This window comes from Pongo abelii, chromosome 10, assembly GCF_028885655.2.
Source record: "Pongo abelii isolate AG06213 chromosome 10, NHGRI_mPonAbe1-v2.0_pri, whole genome shotgun sequence".
In the NCBI taxonomy this organism is placed as follows: Eukaryota; Metazoa; Chordata; class Mammalia; order Primates; family Hominidae; genus Pongo; species Pongo abelii.
In genome coordinates, this window is record NC_071995.2 from 5,858,653 (window position 1) to 5,884,566 (window position 25,914).

A 25,914-nucleotide genomic window follows, 5' to 3' on the forward strand; every position below is an offset into this window, starting at 1 on the left:
AATGAGTGGTCCAGGGTCAGCCAAGGTATTTTAATGTCATGACTCACTCCTGCCTCACCCTGCAGGTATTCACCCGTTTCACTGCCACTGAAAAGTTGTGGTTTTCAACGTTTTGAGACTACAGAGAGCATGCTGATGAAAATAGTACTTACGTCATGCAGAGGGTAGGCAGCCTCATAGATATTGTTTGCGATCAGAGAGTTAATACCTATGGAAGAAAGGGAGATGAAAATAGTAACTCTGGGGCAGGCGTTTCTCAACTTAACCCCTGTTTTTTGATAAATAAACTTTCACATGCCCCCCCCCAGCTGAGAATCACTGCAGCCTCCTCTATATCATCCAGGCTAGAACTTTTTGTCAAGCTCTGGTTCTTAGTATAAGAACAATATTTTTTCATTCCCTAAATACAAAATTATGTTTTAATATCAAATATGCTGTCTCAAAGTTCACATTCCTCCTATCTTCAAAGATTCCAGTCATTCCATTCCAATAACCTTCCACCACCATCAGGTGAGAACCTCTGTGCTCCATGACCGCATAGGAATGGTTATATGGATCATTTTAATCATGATCTATAAAAGTCTGTGTGAGAGCATCCGACTGCACTTTGAGCTCCTTCCTGCTGTTTCACAAGGCAGTGTTCGCTGTGACTGATCCGCCGCCTGGACCATAATATCCCTGAGGTAGGCAAGAACCAATAGGGTGGTGGTTCTCAAAATGTGGTCTGGGGAGAGCCCTGGGAGTCCTCATGAGGCTTTCAGGGGGTCCCTGGAGGCAAAACTATTTTTCTAACAGCACTAACGGTTTCTAACTGCTTTCTCACTCTTCTCTCACAAGTACATAGTGGGGTGTTGTGGCACGTGCTGACATCATCCCCTATGGCTAATGGCATGTGTGTTTGTGTATTCTTGCACTTTCACAATTTCTCATCCTTAACTTCTCATGCAGTAAACATTGGTCGACATAGCCATGCAAACACCCTTTGGGTGTTCCCAATAATTTTTAAAAGTGTGAAGTTACCCTGAGACCAAAAAGTTTGAAAACTATACAAGGGATTTATGTTTTAATTCCAACAGTGTCTCACACCACTTGCACATAGCAGACCCTACTAAACAAATGTGAAATGAACAAATGGCTCTGTCCCTCCAACTCCATTATACTCACAACAGAGAACCTTCTGCGCAGCATAAAGTCGTCGTTATTTACTTGTTTCATTCTTGGTTTTTTTCAGAGACTATAAAGTGGTCTGTGTGTTCTGTCTGAGTCGGGATGGTCTGTCCTAGGTCGCTGGCTTCCAGATGGGAGGGATTATGTCTCACCAACTCGTAGTACCAAGGATCCCGCCATACGAGGATCCACATTTAATCATGGAGGGGGAGGAGAGGGGGAATTTCTGGTACACAATGATTTCCCTTGTCTCGCACTTACTTTCTGCCCTGAACCATTCTTTCCAAAGAGACTGTAGACTGTAGTGAGATGAGGAGATAATTGGTTTTGGAGGGAAAGATGTATGATGTCCAAATGCTAAGAAATCTGCATTTGCATGGCTCTGAATAAACGCCGAGGTTGGATAACAAATCTAGACAACATTTACTCATTAAAATTCATGGCTTCCCACCTCCCGCTCCTACCCAATGCCCCACCCACATGCTCAGAGACCCGCAGAGGATCTCAGACAATCCTCTCCCCTCCATCAGCCTCCTCTTCCTCAAACCTCGCCCCCATTTGCCACAGTTCCAGGACATTGGATGGCACAGACTATTCTCCGGGCCCCACGTGGGAGCAGAGGCCCGCGGCAGGCTGCCGGGGGTGCCCAGTAGACGTGGCTGCTCTTCCAATGAGTTGAAAGCTAAGTGTTTTGGTACTGCTGCGTCACCAAAGGGCCAGTCCTTTACTGATTTTAAGTTTCTTCCTTGGCATGCACATAAAACATGAGAAATAACTTTGTGGGGTGAGAGGAGCAGAGGGTGGGGAGAGGGAGTGCAGATGGGGGAAGGGTGCCTGGAGGTTCACTAAGCTGCAGATTTGTCTGACTCACAAGACTACAATTTCACTCCGAGCATCATTAATCAGTTCAAGAGCCATAACCACAGCAATGTGAAGCCACCCTACCATAATCAAAGGGAGGAGTCCCAAGCCGGGAGGCGAGTTTGTGGGAGTTTGTAGTTAAAAGCTACAAAGTGCTGTAGGCATGGATAGAGGTTGAAGCATCACAGGCAGGTAGGGCCCCAGCTAGACCGCACCCCAGAATCTACCCAACCCAATCCATACAGTCACACCCCACCGTTGCTGTGGCAGCTGTATATACCCTTAAGACAGTCCCAAAACTCTGTGGAAAAGTCCAGCAGGTGTTTTCACCTACTTAGCTCTTCTGCTAATTCTCAGCTTGACTTTGCACAGTAGCTGAGTGTCTGGAAGCATTAGACCATTAGACCGACAACCTGAACTCCTGGTCCCAGCTGCCAGATCCTCAGAAATGTCTCAAACTATTGGGACACTAAAGCTATGCGCCCTATCCCCCATTTCAAATAAAGCTTCCTGTGCACAGTGCAGCTGGAAGTGGGCAGCTTGCTTCACTTCCAGGACAAGGTTTGCTCATTGTTTTGTGTTCCCCAGAGGCCTGACCTGAGTCAGAGAGCACTCCTCTCACCTGGGTGTCTCACAGCACTTAGCTCACAGCTGGAAACGCAAAAGAGATGGCAGCCCTAACAGTCACCGGCCCTATGGCTGCAGTTATCTCAGTACTCCTCTTGTTCATCGCCTTCCTCACTGCTTCGTTGAGCATCCTATGCTCATGAAGAAACTTTTACACTCCAGCTGATTGTTCTGTCTCCTAAGACAGAAAGTCAAGGTAAAAGGTCCTTTGCTTTGGATCAAAGATTCAAGTTATAAAACCAGAGCTGTCCTGACTCAGATAACCAGAGCCCCCAAAAATGCCACAACTGGATGTTTCTCTGTTCCCTCTAGCTGCGTACTCCCTACTTTTCAGGTGGTATCCTGTGGGCAATCCCAATCAGTGGCTGCTAGGGGAAGGGAGGAGAAAGTACATTAGAGGAGGAGGAATGGGGCAGGAGAGGCATGTTGAAAAGTAAGCATCCATCCACAACTTTACCCAACAACAGGGATTGCTTTGGCCTCCCGGTTCACCCACAGACTTCAGAAACCAAGATTCTACCCCCAAACAAGCATGGAAATCAGTTTAAAACAAGAAGAAAATAATCAAACGTTTTTAAAAAAGAGTCCCTGCTTTGAAAATTGAAATTCTGATTTTTTTCTTTCTTTTTAGCAAAAAATGGGCTAATTGGTTCCATCATGCGCCATCCATCTGGCCATAATGGCAAAGCTTTCTTCTTCAGGATTGCATCTATATTCTTTCCCCTCAGCTCTCCACCCAGGGAGAGACAGAGAGACCCAACCTTTTGTCCTGTTACTTTCAGGATGGGGAACAGTGAGAAGAAGAAAGTGCTGAGGACATTTTCCTTTCCCTGTCTCCCTTAAGAGGAACAACGTCTCAGCTCGAAGTATAGCCGCTGAGGAGCCCCTTACTGATCCTCGAAGTCAACGTGCCCATGTCTCCTTCAAATCACCAGGTACTTCATGCCTAGTGCTTAGAACTAAAAACCTCCAAAGGAAAAGACTCGTTTCCTCCCTGCCCAGCATGGACCACACATCTGTGCAGCCTGACACAACCAGGCCTAGCAACACTGTCCCACATCCACAGGGGCAGAGCCAAGAAACATGACCAGGGCAGGCTTAGGCCCCGGCACTGGTACCTGAAAATACATACTCGTCATACAAAGCCTGAGACCTAGCATTGAGCTTCATAGACATATCTGGTTTCCTGGACACAAAGGAACAACCAAAGCACAAAAGTTTATGGTCTACCTCCCAAAGAGAGTCTCATTAAATCTACAAGTGCTGCTGGGTGACAGGGACTGCAGTGCTATTCCCTCCAGGCCAAACTCAAAGGAAACTTTTATCCACTGGGACAGGTACTTAGAGGAATGGTGCCATACTCCTGAAAACCCATTTGGTTTTGATTCTCCCCAGAACAAGGCCCAGTCCGCCCGGCATTGTGCTTTCATCCCTGCACTCCAGCCGGACATAAATCTAAACCAGAGCTCCCAGACGGTGCATTCAACAGAGACTATATTTACCCATCACCAAATTGTCTTGACGTGTGCTTAATTACTTAAATGCCTTTAATCCCAAGCCTTTTCTTCTAAGAAAATGTAAACCAGTTCAGCTGGATGAATGATAAACCAGATGTTTACAACACACAACATGGTCTGGCTTTGGTCAAAATAATTAAGACATCGTCTCCTGAGTGGGGAGGGGAGGTGCCCAAAGCATACATTTCGTTTAAAGGCTCTGACACCAAAATGTCCATGAAAATATAGTTCCATCAACCTGTAATTTTCTGTCCATAAAAAAGCAACAATAACTTTCATATGAAGGAGCGAGAAAGGTATTTACCCTCCTCTGATTGGTCAATGAGGCTTGAGTTTCTTTCCAAGGCAAAGTGCACAAAAAGTTATTCAATAGTAAAGTCAACTCCCAGGGCCCTGACAACTGACCTTAGGAAAGATGATATTGATTAAGGAGGCATCATGATCACTCACACACTTCCACCACAATGCAGTACCCAAATTCACAAATATTTTCAGTCTCTGAATGTGGTGGGCATTAATCCATAATCTCCCACTTCCAGGGGTAAATAAGAGAGAAAATAAGAGGGAAAGGTTGAGTTGTTGCTCTTGAGGTTATGAAAGAATTCTAAAAAGTTTGATCATTAGTCCAACCACACTTTTTCAAGGTCAACTCCTCCTGCTTTGTCATTTTATACTAATTTTAAACACTACCCCCAAAAGAGAGAAAGGGAAGGGAAGGGTAAGGGAGGGGAGGGGAGAAGAGGGGAGAGGAAGGGATGGGAGGGGAGGGGAGGGGAGGCCAGGGAAGGGCAGGGAAAATAGTGCAGGGCAGGGCAGGGGAGTGGAGGGGAGGCAGGGCAGAGCAGGAGAAAGAAGGGGAAGGGAGGGAAGAAAAGGGAAGGAAAGGGAAGGGAAGAGGGAAGGGGAAGGGGAAGAGAGGGGAAAGGAGAGAAGGAGAAGGGAGGGAAACACAGGGCAGGGGAAGGAAGGAAGGAAGGAAGGGAGGGAGGGAGGGAGGGAAGGAGGGAGGAAGGAAGAAGGAGAGAGAAAGAAAAAGAAAGAAAGGAGGGAAGGAGAGAGGGAGGGAGGGAAGGAAGGAGGGAGGGAGGGCAGGCAGGCAAGCAAAAGAAAGACAGGAAGGAAGGAAGGGGGAGGAAGGAAGGAAGAGAGGGAGGGAGGGAAGGAGGAAGGGAGGGAGGGAGGGCAGGCAGGCAAGCGAAAGAAAAAAGAAAAGAAAACAAAACAAAGAAAGAATGAAAGAGAGGAAGAAGAAAAAGAACGGAGGAAGGAAGGGAAGGAGGAAGGGAGGAAGAGAAGGAAGGCAGGCAGGCAAGAGAAAGAAAGAGACAGAGAGAAAGAAAGAAAAGAAAAGAAGAAGAAGGAAGGAAGGAGCGGGGAGGGAAGAGGGAAGGGAGGAAGGGAGGGGGGAGGGAAGGCAGGCAAGCGAAAGAAAGAAAAAGAAAGAAAGAAAGAGAAAGAAAGGGAAAAAAGGAAGGAAGGAAGGAAAAGGAAGGAAGGAAAGAAGGAAGGAAGAGAGGAAGGGAGGAAGGAAGGAAGGAAGGGCAAGCAAACAAGCAAGAAAGAAAGAGAGAGAAAGAAAAAAAGAAAGAGAAGAAACAAAGAAAGAAAGAGGAAGGAAGGAAGGAAAATGAAAGAGAGGAAGGAAGGAATGAAGGAAGGAAGGAAAAAAGGAAGGGAGGAGGGAAGGAAAAGAAAAGAAGTTCCAGAGACCTAGCTGATGGCTAGGGCATTAAAAGGGACTGAATGCCAAACGTTCATACAATATTAGAAAAATAAAAATTAGGCCCTTCACAGATAGACTTGTTTATCTTTGGGGGGGTCAGAACCCCAGTGGTCAAATCTCCAGGAGGCAGGAGGCAGAGTACTTTGCAATACACTTCATATTCCCAAGTGTAAGTAGGTCATGAAGCCTACGACGTGCACCCTATCTTTATTTTTATCTTTTTCTTTTGTTCACTCTAGAGTTCCTAAAAATCACCTGGGTAGATTATTAAATATGCAGATCTTGGGACCTTGCCCCTGCAGATTCTGATTCAGCAAATGTGGCATGGGACCTGGACAGTCAGGGTTTTAGCAAGCATGCCAGGTGATTCTGATGCCAACTGCATGCAACCACACCTGAGCACCGTCACCCATAATCACATGCAAATAATTGCTATAGGAGTACAAACTTCTTCCAACCATCCTCACCAACTGCTCTGGATGCTCCTTATTCTCATCTTCCCTTTCACTATAATTGTCTCCTCTCAAGCTCTCTGAGGCCTGCGGACATCACGCAACCCCACGTCCTGGCCACACCCCTGGTACCTGCTCTCTGTGAACTTTCAGGAAAGCCAGTCCCCTCCCTGGGCCTCGTTGGCTCATAGGTACAGATCATGTGGCTCCTTTGAATCACAGAGTCTGGGAAATGTTACAGTCAGAAAGAAGCTTAGAGAGCACTGACAGGCCCCATTTGTTTTATGAGGGGAGAAACTGGCCCAGACAGGGAACATGGCTTGACCGAAGTTTTACAACTTGTTCATCCCAGAGCTGGAACTGGCATCCACTTCTCCAGCCTTGCCAGGTGTGTGCCTATCTTCCATCTTCCCCTTCCAGATATACTCTCTACTGTCCTCTATCTGACATGAGCAGGCTGCTGTGCTCTCTGGCTTCCTACTGCCATCAGCAGTATTGAGACCCCTGGCCTTCTGCCTAAATAGTCACCTGCTCAAGGCCACCTCCTCTACCCGATTCCACGTTGCAGTGACCTCTCTATCCTTCCGTGGGTCTAGGGATGATAAGAGCTCTGCTATTGTTAATTCCAGGTTACAACGCCATCCCTGGCATTCCCCAACTCCTTGCCTATCCATTTGTAAATGGTTTCTCTGCACATATGCCCACCTTGAATTATCCTAATTGGGGTGTGCTATTTGTTCCTATTGGGACCCTAACTGGTTATCTGGAATTGCCACCACCATGTCTTCTGTGTTATTTGCTTTCCTTGCATGTATTTGTCTTCTCACAGCCATGTGGCTTGCTCCCTGTTTTCCTCAAATATTACATCAGGAAGACCTTCTCCAACTACTCTATTTAAAATACCTTCCCACTCCCACTTCATTTTCATCTCCTTTATTTGCTTTATTCTTTCTCCTGACCCTTATCCCTACACAACATCCTATCCATTGTATTTACTTCTTGGTTTATTTTCTGTCTTCCATAACTAGAAAGTAAGCCCCTTAAGGGCAGGAATTTGTGTCTGTTGGATTCACTACTCCATTCCCCAGGTCCAGAACATGAATGTCACATAGTAAGTGCTCAGTAAATACATGTTGAATGAGTGAATGGATGTTATACTGCGAAGGGCTCAGCTTCCACCTCTTTTGGGAAACTTTTTCCAATAACTTTATCCATTTTCTAATTAAATGAGTTAAAAAGCAATGACAAAGAGCCAAGAAACCTAAGTTCTAAACCCAACTCCAAAGTTCTAGCTATGTGTATGCCAGTTAATCTCTCTGTTGTGAAGTTAATTAACATCTGCTGAAGCTACTTTGCTGGCAGTTTAAAGGATCAAATGAGATAATGAGTGTTAAAGTGTTTTGAAACACTTTAACACTCCTTGCAAGCATGCAAGGAGTCCTCATTACTCTGGTGACAGTAACACCTCATTTATCAGAGGCCTCTTCTCTGGTTATCTCAGTTCTCACAACAGAAAACTCAGAAACAAGAAAAAAATAAATGAGCAGCTAAAATAGATCTCACAAAACCTTCTTTCTAATGTGATGTCCCTTTTCCACAGCAGAATCCTTCAGACCTCCTGCCATGCATTTTACACTCTCTTTACCCAAAATTCTAATGAGCTTGTTTTTCTGTCTCCCACACCGCAAAGCAAAACTGAGATAGCAAAACTTGGGGAGGGAGGTTACCAGAGTCAAGAATTCAAGAAATCAGAGCAGTGTGGGGCAAACAATCCTAATAATGATTTGATAATTCTTGAGAGAACATGAAAATCATTATGTTCTTAATGATGATCTTGAATAATCCAGAAAATTTTTCATATGCCTTTATGTGGAGAATATATGTAGACATGTTCTACATAAGCAAGCAGGAAATTGTGTGATAGATTTTAGAAAGATTTCTGTACAGAAAGATATTGTTGTAGGCAGCAAGAGCTACACCCCTGACCATATTCCCCCTTTCACTTTGGTTCAAGGTTAAATTTGCAGTTCAACTGTAGAAACTAGAAGACATTATGGTTTGAATACGTGTTCTATTTTCTTCCTCCTAGTTTTGACATTCTATTTTAATTTATTTTCTCTGGTTCTTATTTTTCAACTTATTTTTATACTATGTTGTCTTATTGTTTTTCTTGTAAGCCACCCCAGAAATTTTGTGGAACAAGGCAGGAATATAAATATATCACTACATACTACTTGTATATAGGTTAAAGCTTTGTAAAAGTAGGCATTCAATAAAAACATATTGTCTACAAAGAAAAAAAGAGACATTACTAGATAAACAGGAGTGTTTCCAAGTTATTACTATCTTTAGTATCTTTTCTATTTTCTAATATTTAAATTGGATACAATGGAAAAGGGAATTAGCTTTGTAAGTTGGTTGCAAAAGAAATGACCATACAAAAGATAATCCCGAGGGTGAAGGATCAATGAAAACACCTATGATTCCAAATCCAGTCCTGTTCTCCCTTTCTCTCATTTTTTTTTTTTTAATGAGGAAACAATCTTATGGAGGAATATAAGCTGATTCTAGTCACTCATGCTTCCCTTCCACCCCTTATAAGCCAGAAAGAAAGGCAATAAAATCTAAATTTACCCTGTGACTCAGGCCTCCATATTATCTTGGGGCCTCATGGAGTTATCACATTCCTCATTTTTTTTTTTATCTTCTAAATACGATTGGTAAGTTCACCAAAGAGCTTAGAGGGCACTTGGTCTTCATAGGCAGAAGTCAACCCACCGGAAATCTGGCCTTTGGGTTCTCCTCTGCTGAGAAGTAGAGTTCAGTCACATGTCCCTTGTTACAAAGCTAGTAAGTCCTCAGTGGCTACTGTGAAGTTAACAGACTCTAAAGACTCAGCCTAACTCCACTCCTAGTCTGTAGCATCCCAAAGGTATTGGAAATAGGATTAGAGCAAGAGTACCCAAGTTCTAGACTCAATTCTGACTCAAGATGTAACCCTGGGCAAGTCACATATCCTCTTTGTGCCCATCTGTAATTGGAGATGATCACTCCTGACATACATAATTTTCCTGGGAGCAATGATTTACATTGATACTTAGACATATAGAGACATATACATGGACATTAATTGCCTCCTCCCCTGTGTTCCAACTGCACTCTGTATGTATCTCTATTATAGCACCTACCACATTGCCTCATCACAATCTGTTTCCATGTCTGTCTGCATGGCTAAACTAAGAGCCCCTCAAGGGTAGAAATTATGCTAAATTCAGCTTGGCATCCCTCCATTTCTCTAACATCATTTGACACATAGCAGGTGCTCATTAAATGTTTTTTGAATGTCAAAAAGGAAAGACAAAATTATAAATACAACTCAAAAACAACAACAAAATCCTGACATTTGACTTTGAGACATCACCAAAAAACCCTCAGATTCTCACACACACAATAAAAAACATCAGTGTTAAAGCAGAGGGCCTCTAGTCTCTAGTGGCCTTCCAATAACCTGGGGATTGTCCCCCAAAATAAACCTTTGTTTTTAGGACTTTCCAGTTTACAAAACAAGCTAACAGCTGCTTATTTCATCTTTACAAACACTCTGCAAGATAGATATTATTATCCCCATTTTACATAAAAGTAAGCTGAGATGCAGAGAGGTTATTTGTCCATGAACACACATAGTCAGAAACTGACCAGAAACTGCTGTAGGACTAGCAGGCTGGGCATTTTTAAATTAATCCACTCAATCAAATCAACTGAGTAGAATGTGTAAGACAGGCAGTGAGGTGCACTGGGGCATAGAAGATGACTCAAAAACATCTCAAGGACTCACTGCCTTAGGAGTCTAAGCCATGGGTATAGAAAACAAGCAAGAAAGAGATTCAGTTTGATAAGAGTTCCAAGGAAAGGGCTTTAAGGAAAAATCTGGAGGACAGTGATGTTTGATCTGGGGATAGGCATCACTGAGATTGGGGAAAAACACAGGCAGGACATTCAGGAAAAAGAAACAGCATGAGCAAAGATAGAGAAAATAGTGGTCACATTAACAGGAAGAAGAGCAGGAGAGAGAGAGAGGAGAGAAGTGGACATGCTATTTTGAGGTTCTGGTGAACATCTAAGTGGTGGTATCCATCCAGCAATTGGAAATGCAGGGCTGCAATTGGTGAGAGAAACAGGAGCAAAAATAGATGGCTGCAAGTCATCTATATAGAGAAAACAGAGAGTGCAAAAGCCAAAGGAACTTGGAAGCTGACAACATCTAAAATGTGGAAGAAGGAAGAGAAATCAAGGAAAATGTGGCTCATGAGGGAGAAACAGAAGGAGAGCAGTTGAGTAGGTCAACAGCACCTTCCAACAACTATCAGAAGATGGAGGTGCAGTAAAGAAGGCTTGGAAGGATGCAGGAAGTTGTGGAAGATGAATACTGAGAAGAGAAAAACATGAACTATGGGAGGTGTGATGGTTAATACTGAGTGTCAACTTGATTGGATTGCAGGATGCAAAGTATTAATCCTGGGTGTGTCTGTGAGGGTGTTGCCAAAGGAGATTAACATTTGAGTCAGTGGGCTGGGAAAGGCAGACCCACCGTTAATCTGGGTGGGCACCATGTAATCAGCTGCCAGTGCGGCTACAATATAAAGCAGACAGAAAAACATGAAAAGACTATACTGGCCTACATCTTTCTCCTGTGCTGGACCCTTCCTGCCCTCAAACATCGGACTCCAAGTTCTTCAGTTTTGGGACTCAGACTGGCTTTCCTTGCTCCTCAGCTCATGGGAGCCTGTGATCATGTGAGTTAATACTTAATAAACTCATATTATATATACATATGGATATAAAATAGGAGATATATATATCCTATTAGTTCTGTCCCTCTAGAGAACACTAATATAGATTTTCTACCAGGAGTGGTTCTAGAGGAACAGAACATTAAGGATGGAGTTCTTTCATTGGTTTTGGGGTTTCTGGAGTTGGCTGCTTAATATGATTAGACCCCAAAATGCTAAGGACTCTACTTCTAATAGCATGGAGAACACTGATAGTCCTTGGCATGAACTGTTTAGAGGGTTATGCAAACTAAATGCATTTGACACTCCTGATTCACTGCTCATGAGAGGTAAGGAGTTTAGTGACTCTATACATAATACCTTTGACCATATGCAGGGAACCAAGGAACATAATGAAGCTGGTTGGTTGCTCCTAAGTTCAGTGGACAAAGTGATGAAAGAAAATGATGAACTCAGGGATTCTAACTCCCAACTTCAAAAGCAGATTCTGAGCATCAATTCTGCTAAGATTGCCCTGAGTGACAGTCTTATCTCCTGTAGAGAAAGAGCTGAAATTCTGGAAAAACAGACACAAGCTCTTATCATGCGAGTGGCTGACCTGCAGTGAAAGGTGCATTCACAGCCTTGCCAGGTATCTACTGTTAAAGTGAGGGCATTGATTGCAAAAGAATGAAAGGCAACAGTAATGGCCTCCCCTGAGGCAGTTGCCAGGCAAAATAATGTTGATTCTCCTCAGGAGCCACCCCCAACACCCCTGTTTGCTTCTGGACCTATAAATAGACTAAACCCCAGTGGGCCCTTAGAGGTGAGGTTGACAGTATGACCCATGAGAAGGTGCACTACATTCAAAAAGAACTGATTGAGTTTTCTAATTTATATAAACAGAAATCTGGATAACAGGCATGGGAATGGATATTAAGGATATGGGATAATGGTGGAAGGAACATGGAGTTGGATCAGGCTGAATTTATTGATTTGGGCTCATTAAGTAGGGACTCTGCATTTAATGTTGCAGCCCAGGGAGTTAAAAGGGGTTCTAATAGTTTATTTGCTTGGTTAGCTGAAATATGGATTAAAACATGGCCCACTGTGGCGAGCTGAAAATGCCTGATCTCCCTTGGTTTAACGTAGAGGAAGAGATCCAAAGGGTTAGGGAGATTGGGATGGTGGAGTGGATTAGTCACTTTAGACCTACTCATCCCAGTTGGGAAGTCCAGAAGATATACCCTTGACCAATGCCTTGTAAAATAGATTTGTGAGGGCGGCACCTCCATCTTTGAAGGGCCCTGTAATCGCTCTTCTCTGTATGTCAGATCTAACAGTGGGAACCACAGTCACTCAACTACAAAATTTAAATACAATGGGAATAATTGGATCCTGAAGTGGCAGGGGCCAAGTGGCAGCACTCAACCATCAAAGGCAAGGTGGGTGTAGCTACCGTAATGGACAGCAGAGGCAAAGCAGCAATCAGAATAGTCTGACTTATGTAGAGCTCTGGCATTGACTTATTAATCACAGTGTTCCTGGAAGTGAAATTTATAGGAAGCCTACTGCATTCCTACTTAATTTATATAAGCAGAAAAATTCTAGGTCAAATGGACAAAAGACTAATTTGAATTATAAAAACAGAGAATCATGGCCCATCAATCAATTTCCGGACTTGAGCCAGTTTACAGACCCAGAACCCCTTGATTGAAGGGGAGGTTGTGTCCCCTTGAGGAAGGACCCCGCTATACTACTGACAATTTATGCTGTTAATCTTTCTCCCATCCTTCCCCAAGGAGACCTCCAGCCTTTTATCAGGGTAACTGTGCACTGGGGAAAGGGATATGATCAGATATTTTGGGGACTACTAGTCATTGGCTCTGAGCTGACGTTGATTCCAGGGGACCCAAAACGTCATTGTGATCCTCAAGTTAAAGTAAGGACTTACGGAGGTCAGATAATTAATGGAGTTTCAGGTCAGGTCTGACTTACAGTGGGTCCAGTGGGTCCCCAGACTAATCCTGTGGTCATTTCCCCAGTGCCAGAATGCATAATTAGCATAGACATACTTAGCAGCTGGCAGACCCCCCACATTGGCTCCCTGACTGGTAGGGTGAGGGCAACTATGGTGGGAAAGGTCAAATGGAAGCCATTAGAGCTGCCTCTACCTAGAAAAATAGTAAATCAGAAACAATATCGCATCCCTGGAGGGTCTGCAGAGATTAGTGCCACCATCAAGGACTTGAAAGACACAGGGGTAGTGATTCCCACCACATCCCTCTTCAACTCTCCCATTTGGTCTGTGCAGAAGACAGATGGATCTTGGAGAATGGCAGTGGATTACTGTAAGCTTAACCAAGTGGTAACTTCATTTGCAGCTTCTGTACCAGATGTGGTTTCATTGCTTGAGCAAATTAACACATCTCCTGGTACATGGTATGCAGCCACTGACTTGGCAAATGCCTTTTCCTCCATTCCTGTCCATAAGGCCCACCAGAAGCAATTTCCCTTCAGCTAGCAAGGCCATTAATATACTTTTACTGTCCTACCTCAGGGGTATATCAACTCTCCAGCTTTGTGTCATAATCTTATTTGGAGAGACCTTGATCACTTTTCACTTCCACAAGATATCACACTGGTCCATTACATTGACGACATTATGCTGACTGGATCCAGCGAGCAAGAAGTAGCAAACACACCAGACTTATGGGTGAGACATTTGCATGCCACGGGATGGGAAATAAATCTGACTAAAATTCAGGGACCTTCTACCCAGTAAAATTTCTAGGGGTCCAGTGGTGTGGGGCCTGTCAAGATATTCCTTCTAAGGTGAAGGATTAGCTGCTGCATTTAGCCCCTTTTACAACCAAGAAAGAGGCACAACATATAGTGGGCCTATTTGGATTTTGGAGGCAACACATTCCTCATTTGGATGTGTTACTCCGGCCCGTTTATCAAGTGACATGAATGGCTGCCAGTTTTGAGTGGGGTCCAGAATAGGAGAAGGCTCTGCAACAGGTCCAGGCTACCGTGCAAGCTGCTCTGTCACTTGGGTCACATGACCCAGCAGATCCAACGGTGCTTGAAGTGTCAGTCACAGATAGGGATGCTGTTTGGAGCCTTTGGCAGGTGAATCACAGCGCAGGCCTCTAGGATATTGGAGCAAGGCCCTGCCATCTGCAGATAACTGCTCTCCTTTTGAGAGACACCTCTTGGCCTGTTACAGGACTTTGATGGAAACTGAACGTTTGACTATGGGTCATTAAGTCACCATGGCACCTGAACTGCCTACAATGAACTGGGTGCCTTCTGACCCATCTAACCATAAAGTGGGTCATGCACAGCAGCATTCCATCATCAAATGGAAGTGGTATATATGTGATCTGGCTCAAGCAGGTCCTAAAAGCACAAGTAAGTTACATGAGAAAGTGGCTCAAATGCTCATGGTCTCCACTCCTGCCACCCTGCCTTCTCTTCCCCAGTCTACACCAATGGGCTCGTGGGGAGCTCCCTATGATCAGTTGACAGACAAAGAGAAGACTCGGGCCTGGTTCACAGATGGGTCTGCATAATACGCAGGCACCACCCAAAAGTGGACAGCTGCAGCACTACAGCCCCTCTCTAGGACATCCCTGAAGGACAGCAGTGAAGGGAAATCTTCCCAGTGGGCACTTCGAGTAGTGCACCTGGTTGTACATTTTGCATGCAAGGAGAAATGGCCAGATGTGCAATTATATACTGATTCACGGGCTGTAGCCAATGGTTTGGTTGGATGGTCAGGGACTTGGAAGAAGCATGATTGGAAAATTGGTGACAAAGAAATCTGGGGAAGAGGTATGCGGATGGACCTCTCTGAGTGGTCAAAAACTGTGAAGATATTTGTATCCCATGTGAGCGTTCACCAGCGGGTGACCTCAGCAGTGGAGTGGACAGGATGACCCATTCTGTGGACACCACTCAGCCTCTTTCCCCAGCCACCCCTGTCATTGCTCAATGGGCCCATGAACAAAGTGGCCATGGTGGCAGGGACAGAGGTTACACATGGTCTTAGCAACATGGACTTCCACTCACCAAGACTGACCTGGCTACAGCCACTGCTGAGTTCCCAATTTGCCAGCAGCAGAGACCAACACTGAGCCCTAAATACGGCACCATTCCTGGGGGTGATCAACCAGCTACATGATGGCAGGTTGATTATTTTGGACCTCTTCCATCATGGAAAGGGCAGAGGTTTGTCCTCACTGGAACAGACACTTACTCAGGATATGGGTTTTCCTATCCTGGATGCAATGCTTCTGCCAAGACTATTGTATTAGTCCATTTTCACACTGCTGATAAAGACATACCTCAGACTGGGAAGAAAAAGAAGTTTAATTAGACTTACAGTTCCACATGGTTGGGGAGGCCTCAGAATCATGGAGGGAGGCACTTCTTACATGGCAGTGGCAAGAGGTCAAGAGAGAAAGAGGAAGAAGCAAAAGCAGAAACCCCTGATAAACCCATCAGATCTCATGAGACTTATTCACTATCATGAGAATAGCATGGGAAAGAACAGCCCGCATGATTCAATTACCCACCCTGGGTCCCTCCCACAACACATGGGAATTCTGGGAGATACAATTCAAGTTGAGATTTGCAGGGGGACACAGCCAAACCATATCATTCCACCTCTGGCCCCTCCAAATCTCATGTCCTCACATTTCAAAACCAATCATGCCTTCCCAACAGTCCTCCAAAGTCTTAACTCATTTCAGAATTAACCAAAAAGTCCACAGTCCAAAGTCTCTTCTGAGACAAGGCAAGTCCTTTCTGCCTATGAGCCTGTAAAATCAAAAGCACGCTAGTTACTTCTGAGATACAATGGGGGTACAGGTATTTGGTAAATACAGCCACTCCACATGGGAGAAACTGGCCAAAACAAAGGGCTTACAGGACCAATGCAAATCTGAAATCAAGCAGTGCAGTAAAATTTTAAAGCTCCAAAATGATCTCCTTTGACTCTGGTCACACTGATGCAAGAGGTTGGTTCCCATGGTCTTAGGCAGCTGTACCCCTGTGGCTTCGCAGGGTACAACCTCCCTCCTGGCTGCTTTTATGGACTGGCATTGAGTGTCTGCAGCTTTTCCACACACAGCGCAAGCTGTCAGTGGATCTACTATTCTGGGTTCTGGAGGAGGGTGGCCCTCTTCTCATAGCTCCACTAGGCAGTGCCCCAGTAGGGACTGTGTGTGGAAGCTTCAACCCCACATTTCCCCTGCACACTGCCCTAGCAGAGGTTCTCCATGAGGGCCCCACCCCTGCAGCAAACTTTCGCCTGCACATCCAGGTGTTTCCATACATCTTCTGAAATCTAGGCAGAGGTTCCCAAACCTCAATTCTTAACTTCTGTGCACTCACAGGCTCAACACTACATGGAAGCTGCCAAGGCTTGGGGCTTTCAACCTCTGAGCCACAGCCTGAGCTGTATGTTGGCCCCTTTCAGCCACAGCTGCAGCAGCTGGAACACAGGGCACCAAGTCCCTAGGCTGCACACAACACAGGGACCCTGGGCCCAGCCCATAAAACCATTTTTTCCTCCTGGGCCTCTGGGTCTGTGATGGGAGAGGCTGCTGTGAAGGTCCCTGACATGGCCTGGAGACATTTTCCCCATGGTCTTGGGGATTAACATTAGGCTCCTTGCTACTTATGCAAATTTCTGCAGACAGCTTGAATTTCTCCCCAGAAAAATGGGTTTTTCTTTTCTATCATATAGTCAGGCTGCAAATTTTCCAAACTTTTATGTTCTGCTTCCCTTATAAAACTAAATGCTTTTAACAGCACCCAAGTCACCTCTTGAATGCTTTGCTGCTTAGAAATTTCTTCTGCCAGATACCCTAAACCATCTTTGTCAAGTTCATAGTTCTACAAATATCTAGGGCAGGGGCAAAATGCCACCAGTCTCTTTGCTAAAACATAACAAGAGTCACCTTCACACCAGTTCCCAACAAGTTCCTCACCTCCATCTGAGACCACCTCAGCCTGGACCTTATTGTCCATATTGCTATCAGCATTTTGAGCAAAGCCATTCAACAAGTCTCTAGGAAGTTCCAAACTTTCCCACATTTTCCTATCTTCTTCTGAGCCCTCCAAACTGTTCCAACCTCCACCTGTTACCCAGTTCCAATGTTGCTTCCACATTTTTGGGATATCTTTTCAGCAACGCCCCACTCTATTGGTACCAATTTACCGTAATAGTCCATTTTCATGCTGCTGATAGAGACATACCCGAGACTGGGAAGAAAAAGGACTTACAGTTCCACATGGCTGGGACTTACAGTTGGACTTACAGTTCCACATGGCTCGGAGGCCTCAGAATCATGGCGGGAGGGGAAAGGCACTTCTTACATGGTGGCAGCAAGAGAGAATGAGGAAGAAGCAAAAGTGGAAACCCCTGATAAACCCATCAGATCTCGTGAGACTTATTCACTATCACAAGAATAGCATGGGAAAGAACAGCCCCCATGATTGAATTACCTCCCCCTGGGTACCTCCCACAACACGTGGAAATTCTGGGAGATACAATTCAAGTTGAGTTTTAGCAGGGGGACACAGCCAAACCATATCAACTACCATCCGTGGACTCACAGAACGTCTTATCCACTATCATGGTATTCCACACAGCATTGCCTCTGACCAAGGCACTCACTTTACAGCTAAAGAAGCGTGGCAGTGGACTCATGCTCATGGAATTCACTGGTCTTACCATGTTCCCCAACATCCTGAAGCAGCTGGATTGACAGAATGGTGGAATGGCCTTTTGAAGTCACAATTACAACACCAACTAGGTGACAATACTTTGCTGGGCTGGGGCAAAGTTCCCCAGAAGGCCATGTATGCTCTGAATCAGCATCCAATATATGGTACTGCTTCTCCCATAGCCAGGATTCACGGGTCCAGGAATCAAGGCACTAAAGTGGAAGTGGCACCACTCACCATCACCCCGAGTGATCCACTAGCAAAATTTCTGCTTCCTGTTCCCACAGCATTACGTTCTGCTGGCCTAGAGATCTTAGTTTCAGAGGGAGGAGTGCTGCCACCAGGAGACACAACAACAATTCCCTTAAACTGGAAGTTAAGATTGCCACCTGGACACTTTGGGCTCCTCCTACCTTTAAGTCAACAGGCTAAGGAGGGAATTACAGTGTTGGCTGGGGTGATTGACCCAGACTATCAAGATGAAATCAGTCTACTACTCCACAACAGAGGTAAGGAAGAGTGTACATGCAATACAGGAGATTCGTTAGGGCATCTCTTAGTATTATCATGCCCTGTGATTAAGGTCAATGGGAAACCACAACGGTCCAATCCAAGCAGGAATACAAATGGCCCAGACCCCTCAGGAATGGTTTGGGTCACTCCACCAGGAAAAAAACCATGACCTGCTGAGGTGCTTGTTGAAGGCAAAGGGAATACAGAATGTTTAGTGAAGAAGGTAGTCACCAATACCAGCTACGACCACATGACCAGCTGCAGAAACGAGGACTGCAATTGTCATGAGTATTTCCTCCTTCTTTTGTTAAAAACATGTTTGTGCATGTATACACTTGCACTAAGAAATATCTTATTTCCTTTTTCCTTTATCAAGTAACATAAGATTTATTGACCTCATATCAGCATTTAGGTATTGTTAACTTCATGTAATAGTATTTGGATTGGGGATGAGTGCATTTCTGGTTGTATGAAGGATAGCTGTATTATATTAGGCGTAATTATGACCTTATTATTGCTTTTATTTGAAGATTATGTATGATCTCAAGAGATGTGTATGGGTTCAAGTTGACAATGGGTGGGCTTGTGATGGCTAATACTGAGTGTCAACTTGATTGGATTGAAAGATACAAAGTATTGATCCTGGGTGTGTCTGAGAGGGTGTTGCCAAAGGAGATTAACACTTGAGTCGGTGGGCTAATGCTTAATAAACTCTATATATATATATATATATATATAATTTCTCTGTTTTTTAGGCTAATTCTCTCACCCACTTACTCAGCCTCGTCTCATCAGCACCGCGTTCCAGACAAATAACATAACATGGAAGGTCTGATTTTTAAAAAGTGCATTGTTATTTGGAATCTTGTAGCAAGATGAATATAGCAAAGCAAATTTAAGCAAACATAATTGCCCTGTTGAGAGGTTAAGCACTATTCTAAAAAGACTATCATGGCATAAAACTCATTCTGATTCCTTCTCCAGCACTGTGCCCTGGGTACCCAGGCAGCTTACAAGCCCGACAACACACTCTCAAATATTAGCTAGCTAACATCATCATTATCATTGTTATTCCTGAGCCTGATCACCTCCTCTATTCAGCAGACAGGACTCCAAATGACTTTGAACTCTTTTCAACCTAAAGCTGCCTCAAAAGCCAAAGATTTGCCATCCCAGAGCGCATTCTGAAGGCAGCTCTCCCAAAGCTGTCAGAAGCCGCTTGGAGATGGCAGCACCTTGGAAACAAGGGTTCAACATGCTAGAATGACTCCTGTGCAAAAGGTGTTTGTGTGTGACGTTTTGGCACATTTTTCGAAAAAGCAGGCTCATGGGGTTATGGGCACAGCTCACATTGTACCTGGGCCATCACAGATGTCTTCCACACAATCCATCAGGATCTGGACTGCCTGCCTTATACTGCCTGCCTTATACTTGGTCCCAAATGCTTCCAAGACAATTACCCTAATATTTAAGAAACAAACCACAGGGCAAACAGATTCAGCCGGATATGGTGAGAAGAATGCTGAACTTAGAAGAGGCTCACTCAGACTCAGCCATCACATGCTGTGTGGGCTTAGGACAGTCATGCACCCTCTCTGGAGGTTCGTCTCTTCTTACATAATATGAGGAGGTTGGACTGAAGGGCCTCTAAGATGCTTTTCTTGGGTTATTAGAAACTATTGGAAATGGTGAAAAACAGAGGAGCCACAGAATTATCCAGATAAAGCGGCAGGTGTGGGCGGTACAGGGAAAAGAGAAAGAGAAAGCCCGGAGACCTGGGATGAAGGCCTGGGAGAAGTTACAACAGCCTGGGAGCAGCCCCACTGAGAAATGGGACCCCCACTGCTCCTGGGGCCAAAGCAGGCTTCTCAGCCTAAGCTAAGCAGCCTCTCCGTGGGGGGCATTTGCTTGTTTTGTTCTTTGCTGCCCACCAAGGGAGCTGTTGAAAGCACGGGGCAGGAGCCGCCTCAGGCCCGTCAGCACCCTGCCCGCGGGCTGGGGTCCTTACCCATCGTGTTGTTGGCTCGGGAGCAGGCTGTGCGCTTCAGGATCTCATGCACCTAAAAGGGGACGACAGCAGAGCTGTGAGTGCCTCGTTCCCAACCCCCCGCCCTCCACCGTGCAGCACCCTCACCACTGCCTGGCAGGGGAGGGAGGCGCCCGGGCCCATTTGGAGCCAGGGTGAAGCCAAGCATGTGCCTGGCTCATGGCCCGCACATCAACCCCACTCAGACTTGAGGACTTTGAGGAAACAAGGGTTTTAAGCCCCACGCACACACCCCCCGCCCCTTCGCCCCACCCTGAGAAAAACAAATGAATAAAAGGCTAGAAATGGACGGCAGTCACAGAAAGTAAGGAAAACAGAGGAGCCCACCCCAGACCACATAGCCTCAGGATGGCTGGGAGGAAGCCCTGGGTCTGTGGAGTAAGGGACAGTGTCTGCCGCCCACATCGGGGAACCTCAGGGAAGGCAGGGTTCTGTCTGGCGGGTCCCAGGGAGGGGCGGGCCCCCTCCCCTAGCCTGGAGCCCGGCTGACAGGGAAAGCCAATGTGGTAGCAGAAAGCTCCGAACGTGGAGGTAGGTGCACAGGGTCCTGAGCAAACGCCAGGAGGGTCAGCTTGCATCTGTAATGGGGCCATCTCGCCGAGCTGCTTGGGGACGCCAGCCAGACCGTGCACAGGAAAGTGCTCTGAAACAGCAAAGGAGCTACCTCTATATTGGTCATTGATGTCTTTATTTCTCTGGTTTTTTTTTTCCTGGGTCCCCATCTTGCCTCCCTGATCAGAGCATATCCATACACTTCCTCGAAGATTCATGTCTTAGAGCACAGTCCTAGGCACACAGCAGCTGCCGACTCAGTGGTTTCGCCTGCCTGAAGCCCTACATGCCCAAAACAGCCTACAGAATCCCCTGGCATAAGGGGCCTGCAGGGGACTGTGTTTCTTACACGGGAGGAAAGGGGTGCTTCCCACAAAACAATCAGGGAGGGACAAAGGTGGGTCAGTGTAAACCTGCTGGCCAACTAGTGACCTCCTGAGTCCCCAGCCTACGCCAGTCTATAAACAGATGCCCAGCAATGAAGTCTGCTTTGCAACAAACAGCTGAGGTGCTCAGACACCCACAAAGAAGCAGGCACAGAGGAGACATCCACAGATGTGGGTGAGGTCCTCCAACCAAAGTCCAGTGCAGAATAGACCCCAGGAAAAAACTTTTCCCCTGTTCTCAATGTGGGGTGGACTGAGGAAAGGAAGATGCTTCCAGAAGGAGAGATGAATGCTAGAAGATGTGTTATTCCATCATATTTACACTCCCATATTCCAGCCACAGCCTAAAGGGAGTGGTAAATAAATAACTACGGGGCCCAAGAGTGTTTAATTCTGCTCCTAATATAGTGCAGTAATTCAACAGCAATATTAGGAACAGCACTTATATGGCATTGTATTATTTTACGAGCACTTTGCAATTATCGAGTAATCTCCACAACACCTTATAACTCCCCCACAGTCGTGGGACCCAAGCCACAGTGAGATTTAATTGGCTTGTAATAGCATCAACCAAGAAAATGGGATGTTAATGCCTTTTTCCATTGGAAAAAAAAAGAGATCTATGCCCATTTTAACTCTGCCTAAAACACTAGGCTAAGGGATCTGAGATTTCCTCACCCACCCTGCAAGTAAGAGTTAATGCCATGTTTGCAGTGTGCCTGGGAAATATCCTAGCCTCCTCTAATCACCTGTCCCTTCTTATTCATATATTTTCTTACCACCCTATTAGCTGGGAGGTCCTTCTAGGTATCTAATCCTCATTCTTCCTGTGGAAACTTCAGTTCTTTGGTAAGGATCAATGGAAATGCACTTCCATACGTCCTATGTGGGCATGTGTAAGTTTCTGGCATTCCTTGGGCCCCTCTTTCTCTCTTCTGCCCATAGGCTATGTGACCTCTAGGGTGATTGACAGAGAATAAACTGATGGGTGAATGAAGATGTTCTACAGCTCATGCAGGGGCCACAGAAACACAGGCCATATGCAGATTTTTATTAGAATCAATCATCCTACAAAATTCAAACACTTGACATAAAGGCAAAACGACTGTAGAAGAAGAGCTATGGTCACGAGCGTTGGGTTTCTATTGAATGGGCTGGTGATACTGTTCTTGGGTAAACTGGCTAACTAGCATTCCTTGTTATAGAAGTTCACATGACTCTGTCATGGGAGTTGAAAGAAGGGAAAATGCATAAACAAACACAGTGGCCCAACAATCAGAAGGACTAGTTCTAACACTAACAATCCTTGTTCTGATGCTAATGATTTATATAATTTTTTTTCAATGCATTGCTTCTCAGAGCCTCAGTTTCCTCAATTGTAAATCAAGGGGTTCACCTAACTAACGCCTGCACCAACTATGACCTTCTGTGTTTTTTTTTTTTCTAAGAAGAACTTTAATGGAGAACCCATAAAGAGAAGAAGACGCTCCTCTTGGGCAGTTATTTGCTGTTTCTTTTGTGGAATGGGGAAGCTCTTGCATACTCTTCTCGGTTGCTAGGCAACTCCAAGCAAATAACGGTGTGAGGTGGCAGGGAGGGTAAGAGAATGCCCTGCCAACGAGGAACTCAGCCCTTTCCCCATCCTCTTTCCTAACACAGTACACCCATTTACTTACAATGCGGCTGCGGGTGGCATTATCAAAGAAGGTATCCTTTTCCTGGATGTTGTACCTGGAGACACCAAGAGAACAGATGGCAAATTCATTTCATTACCCTTGCCCCAAGACCACTGCCACCCCAGGCCCACAACAAATCTTTAGAAAGCAACATAGCAAGACTTATGAGGTGCACACGCACACAATGTTTATGCCCTTCTTGACTCCGTAATTCTAAAAATTCATCCTAGAAATTTATCTTAGGGAAGAAATTCAACACAAGGAAAGAAAAATAACATAAATAAAAAATGCTTATTGAAAAGGTATTTATAATAAAGATTATAGCAATAAGATGCAATGCCCAAATCTATAGGATAGGGTATCATGCAGTCATTGAAATTTATAATTATGAAAACTTTGTGTAAAGAAAAAGATTACACCATGTTAGAAAAATATTATATGATAAGTTTCCAAATGGAAAGTAGGTAAAAAAGATACTGGTGCATGAACAAAGACAGTAAAAAATACAAAACAAAAAGAGTATCATTTCAGGGTGTTGGGTTATCACTCTGATTCTTCAAAATTTGATTTAACGTCACTGTCATCTCATCCATTAGAAAAATCTTAATTATGCAAGGGCTGCGTCTGTTTTTAACTTCATACACTGAGCTTTCACTCAGAAAACAGTACATGAGGCATGTTTGTCATGCTGAGGAAGCTGTGCTGGAGGATGCACTGATGAAGGAAGGAAATATGCTCCCAGCACCCCAGGAGCCCCAGTCACTGGAATGTACGTTTCTCCAAGTAACTGACACAGAGTAGAACACGGTAACATGCAGACCATTGCTATGAAAGTTCAGAAGGTGAAGCACAGGCTTCTGGTTGGGAAGAGCAGAATATCCTTCAAAAGGAAGGTGTTGATGAATCGGTCTTGAAGGACAACAGAAGTAAAACGAAGGGAGGTGCATGGGAAGTGACCATTCAGATGCCAGCACCAGCATAAATGAAGGCCCAGGGAAGGGGACGCAGGGAAGCACCACAGGACACAGAAAGAGCAGCAAGCCACCAGTCACCATGCAAGGCCCAGCTCAGCCACTTAGGGCAGTGTGACCCTGGACGGACCTAGACTTTGGTATCTATAATAGCAGATAGTTAGATCTGGCCCACCACCTCACAAGGGGACATGAGGACTCAATGAGAGGGTAAATATATGCAAATGAAACAGCATATTCATGTGTGTAGGATAATATCAAACACAGCAAAGATGGATAGGAGATGGTCTCTCATGGACAGCAGAAACACTGCTCCACAACTTCCACCTCCTAAAATGAGAAGGTCCTTCTTTCTGTCCTCTCTGCCCTTCCATGCCCCGGCCTTTCCCTCTCTTGCTCCATTTTCTCATCACCCTCGATAGTTGTTTATTTTCTCATTAGCTCCTAGAGCAAAGTTGATGCTTGGCGGCTGCATCTCCCACTTCCCAGCTGTGGCTCCCCCTTCCAAACGTTTCCCAAGTGGCTATCTCTGTGAAGAGCTTTTATTCACTCTTCCTAGGCAGGGTGCAGGGACAGGGGAAGACCCCTGAGAGTCACTGAGTGTACAAGTAGGCAGCTGGAATCCAGAAACCCAGAAGCTTCATCCACCTTCTCTCTGGTTTATCATATCCTGTTGAAACCCTATTAGACTGGCAATTGGGCAGAAGGTTTTCCTACAGAAGATACACAGGTGTCTGACCACCTTCTCACAGAGTTCCAAAGTTTATTGTTGGCTGCTCCCTGGTTTGCCCTCCATCCTGAAAAATGGTCAAATGGTGGATTTCCTGCTGGACAATCACCCTCGGCTGTTTGGGATAATCTCACATGGGGAGGGGGTTCACAAAGCAGGCACAGGGACAATGTCACCGTGAGAGCATGCTTCCTACTCTCTCTCTCAGGCACTGGGGCACCCACTTTGGGAGCCCCAGGGCTGAGTCATAGAACAGTATTCAATTTTCCTTCCCATCCCTTCCCACATCCCTGCTCCAGCAGCTTCAATACTCACAGGTACATCTTCTCCCTGGAGAATGGGTAGGAGAGGTTTTTCATCTTGTTGTTGCTGTGTTCTGGAACTCGGGGCTGCAGAGGCGAGCTCAGCTTCTGCAGAGCTGCGCTGAACTTCTTTGCAATGCTGCCTCCTGCTTTGATCTCATACATCTATGAAAGGAAGAGCCACAGGTCTGAAAAGGGGGCCACTTCCAGCAGAGAGGAATGGCTTCACAAAAAAAAAGCTGCATGGACACAGATTCCTAGAGGTGAACATTGGAGAGAGGAAGAGACTGGGAGAAATAAGAAGGCGGGCCTTTCCCTTTTCCCCAGCGCTTTCACAAGGACCTGGACTCTGGACTTCTCTCAATCCTTTGAGCTCATGGAGGTGAGAAGTGCAGAGAAATAAGTGAGGAGTCCAAACTTTCTATATGACTCGAATCATCTTAGAAAAACTGCACACCTACTATGTGACCCTACTAGGTGCTTGACACAAATTAGCTCCAATGCTTACAGCAACCCTGCTGGGTAGGTAATACTATTTCCATATTATGATGAGGCAATTAAGGCTCAGAGAGGTGAGGCGAATTAACAAAGGCCACATAGATGGGAACTGGGTGACAGAGCTTGGATTTAACTCATGTCAACCTAATCCAAAGTCTGTACTCTAAAACTGCGCCACACTTCTATGTGATCATCCAGCATCACGTTCTTTGTGTTTTTCTTAGGAAACATCTGTGTTTAAATGAGTTTGCTTTCAAAGTATTAAACATTTAATGAGTACCTGCCTTGAGTAAGGCATAGATTTAGTACCAAGGTAATTGTTAATATTTATAGTGCATACAGTTTTTTTATAATGCATAGCATGCTTTGCATACATTATAGC

General features: G+C 45.1%; 1 protein-coding gene across 2 annotated transcripts in view; it reads right to left on the reverse strand.

The window, feature by feature from the left end:
• The window catches only part of ANO2 (anoctamin 2), a 388,517-nt gene that overhangs the window by 245,136 nt on the left and 117,467 nt on the right, over positions 1 to 25,914 (reverse strand). For both annotated transcript variants that reach the window (XM_054526733.2, XM_054526736.2), the window contains exons 5-8: positions 25,048 to 25,199; positions 23,032 to 23,086; positions 20,379 to 20,430; positions 153 to 208 (exon numbers count right to left, since the gene is read on the reverse strand). In XM_054526733.2, the coding sequence (XP_054382708.1) occupies positions 153 to 208; positions 20,379 to 20,430; positions 23,032 to 23,086; positions 25,048 to 25,199 (315 nt within the window). The remainder of the gene's footprint in view (positions 1 to 152; positions 209 to 20,378; positions 20,431 to 23,031; positions 23,087 to 25,047; positions 25,200 to 25,914) is intronic.